We start from the raw sequence: 2,763 nt of genomic DNA on the forward strand, positions 1-2,763 counted from the left end.
TAAAAATATAAACATAATACTAAACAACCTAAAACTACCTCGGGTACATATCTGTAGTACCTGTTACGACAACGACCCTTCGTGCGGTACTATGTAGTAGAACCGCTCTTTCTTTCGGTAGTACACTGAGACTTTATGTATTGTATTAGAGATGAAGTAAAACACTAGTGGACGTTACTCTTGTGACTGTCTTGTCTTATCTCTCTATCAGTCTATTACAGAACGTCTACGGCGGTAGTGCGAATAACGCGCCTACAATATATATACACTCACCTACAGCAATAGTTCCCCACCATGGTAGTCCTGTTGATATATGAAGCCACTCCAGGCAGTTCTGGACAATGCCTACCGGTCCCCATCCACCAAGCCCCAATTCTGCAAATGATGGCTCTCCTACTGCACTGATAATGTCACCTACATCTGGAGATGATATGACATCTCCTGTTGATGTTGACGTGTCTGTGATCTCTGGTATTGGTGGTGGTGGGGGGATGTAATCCGGTGAGAGCTTAAACAAAGGCATACGAGGCATTTAGGTGTTGACCATAATACTAAGTGAGACTTAAAGCACCTGTAGCTTCCTCCAGTGAGGTAATCATGCAAAAAAATATATAATTACCTTAGTTATGTAATACTTTACCAAAATGTTTTCGTTATTTATCTTATAATAACACAGGACTAAACAGTGGGACCTCATAGGTTGAGTTATTACTAAATTTTAAATGCTAAAATATTTTGTGATTTATGATAATCTCAAAATAACTTCAAAGATTCAAAAATCATTGCATATAAATGCTTTTGAGGATACATTATACTTTACCTCATCTGTTAATGTTGTACCGTTACTATTAAATCGTATGGAAATTCCACTGCATGCTAAATATTCCACTTTCAAAAACTTTCGGGTATGTGAGTTGATAAACGTCTGAGAAAACGTTTTAAGCTCATGTCTATGTGTGCTCCTGTACAATATTGAATGACTGTGAAGTGATCTACTCCTTAACAGGTTGGCTGGCAGCTGAAATAAATAAACACAATTTCAGTTGAGTATAAGCTAGTACATGAATAGAAGAGATAGATTAATATTGCATCATCATGCAGTTTAAAATGGGAATTTTTAAAATGGAAATTTTTTGATAATCTAACATATCCAATCAGGGTAAAAAATACACGGGAGCGATGAGCGATTCGCTCTTCAAACCTCCGAAATCGCTCCCGTAAAATTTTTGACGAGAGCTATTTTTTTGAAAAAGAGCTCCCGTGAAAAAGTAATTTTTTCCCTGTATCCAATCATTACTGATGTAATGCACTGCAGACTGGATTGGGGAAATAGATTAGGTTCACAAGTCTGAGGTTTGGTGTCATAGGCTATATCTTTTCTTTCAGTTGCCGCTGACGCCCTGCCTAAACGTGACATGTCACTCAGTCATTGTCGCATTTGAATTATATCAATTTTCTTCGATTTTTGGTCCAATGTTTAAATATTTGCAATTTACGAGATGTGCACCTGTGATACGATAATTAATGGCAATATTTCATATATTATGCAGAATCCAGATATTTTTAGTCACCAAAGCATGTGCCACAATGTGATGATGCATGATGTGGCAAACCAAATGTGTGGATGATGTGGTATATGCTCAGTCAGAGTCAGATACCAATATTTTCGAACAGAACAATTTATCAACAATTTATTAATATTATCAACTTATGAATACTGAATAGGCCTATTAATAGTATTATCGCTGATAAGGTCTATGTCTCCCTGGGTATTGCCGGAACGTACCCTGGGTACGGTCCGGTATACCAGAACATACCCTGGTAACTATCTGATATGGTTAGGGTTAGGGTTAGGGTTAGGGTTAGGGTTAGGGAGTAGGCGTAGGCAACTTCCTAGACTCGTTAGTGGAGTAGGTGAGGTACGGTCCGGCATATTAGATAGTACCAGGGTACGTTCCGGTATACCTGAGATTACCCCAGTCTGAAATTACCCCAGCACGTCATGCACATGCGTGACGCATGAGCAGTAGCGCTGCGTGTAAAGCGCAGTAGCATTGGGCAAATGAGACTGCCACCGTGGACCGTAGTGCCTGCGATAACTAATACATATACTACACTATTATAGCTCATAATAAGCAGGAGATATCAAATAATTATGTTACAATCTACTCTTAGCATTTTGAGTTGACACAATGAGTGGTTTTAAACAATGTTTATGTTCAAAACACCACACCGGCAAACTACCGCGAAGATGGCACACAGCCACATACTCGTTCTGTGACTAGTCAACATTGATTAACTCGTCCAGCTATATGCGGCCACCTAGAAAAACGATCAGACGAAATAGGAGAACAAAGTGCCGAGTGAACACAATTATGTCGTTTAATACCCGTGGAGTTACCGTGTTATCTATACTTTAATGGCAAATTTCGTTTGAGAAAACGGTTATTTAAATGAAAGTGTCAATGACACTGTAGCTCACCACAAAAAAGGATACAAATGAGTGAGTGAGAAGAAGTCAGTTTTAATTGAGCAACCATCGACATACATTATAGAAACGAAGAGTATATATGGGAGAACTCCCATAATATACTCTTGATAATTATGTGTAATTTTTTATGTGAAAATTATAAATAATATTATATATAAATTATAAATAATTTATAAACCAAAATGAATCAAAATTTTTTAAATATCAAAACCCCTAGCCCTTATTCATTCACATACCAAAAATAAAACAAAATACCGTTAGAAGACTAGAAC

At 37.5% G+C, this 2,763-nt stretch overlaps 1 protein-coding gene across 1 annotated transcript in view; it reads right to left on the bottom strand.

Moving 5' to 3' along the window:
* Positions 1 to 273: 273 nt before the first annotated feature.
* Positions 274 to 2,763, bottom strand: part of LOC106811931 (mitochondrial inner membrane protein OXA1L-like) — a gene marked incomplete at its 3' end in the record, with an annotated part of 6,155 nt that continues 3,665 nt past the window's right edge. Inside the window, 2 exon segments of the mRNA XM_014815671.1 lie at positions 274 to 508; positions 821 to 1,018. Coding sequence (XP_014671157.1) covers positions 274 to 508; positions 821 to 1,018 — 433 coding nt within the window.

The sequence above is a fragment of the Priapulus caudatus genome, unplaced genomic scaffold (assembly GCF_000485595.1).
Source record: "Priapulus caudatus unplaced genomic scaffold, Priapulus_caudatus-5.0.1 Scaffold592, whole genome shotgun sequence".
Taxonomy (NCBI): Eukaryota; Metazoa; Priapulida; class Priapulimorpha; order Priapulimorphida; family Priapulidae; genus Priapulus; species Priapulus caudatus.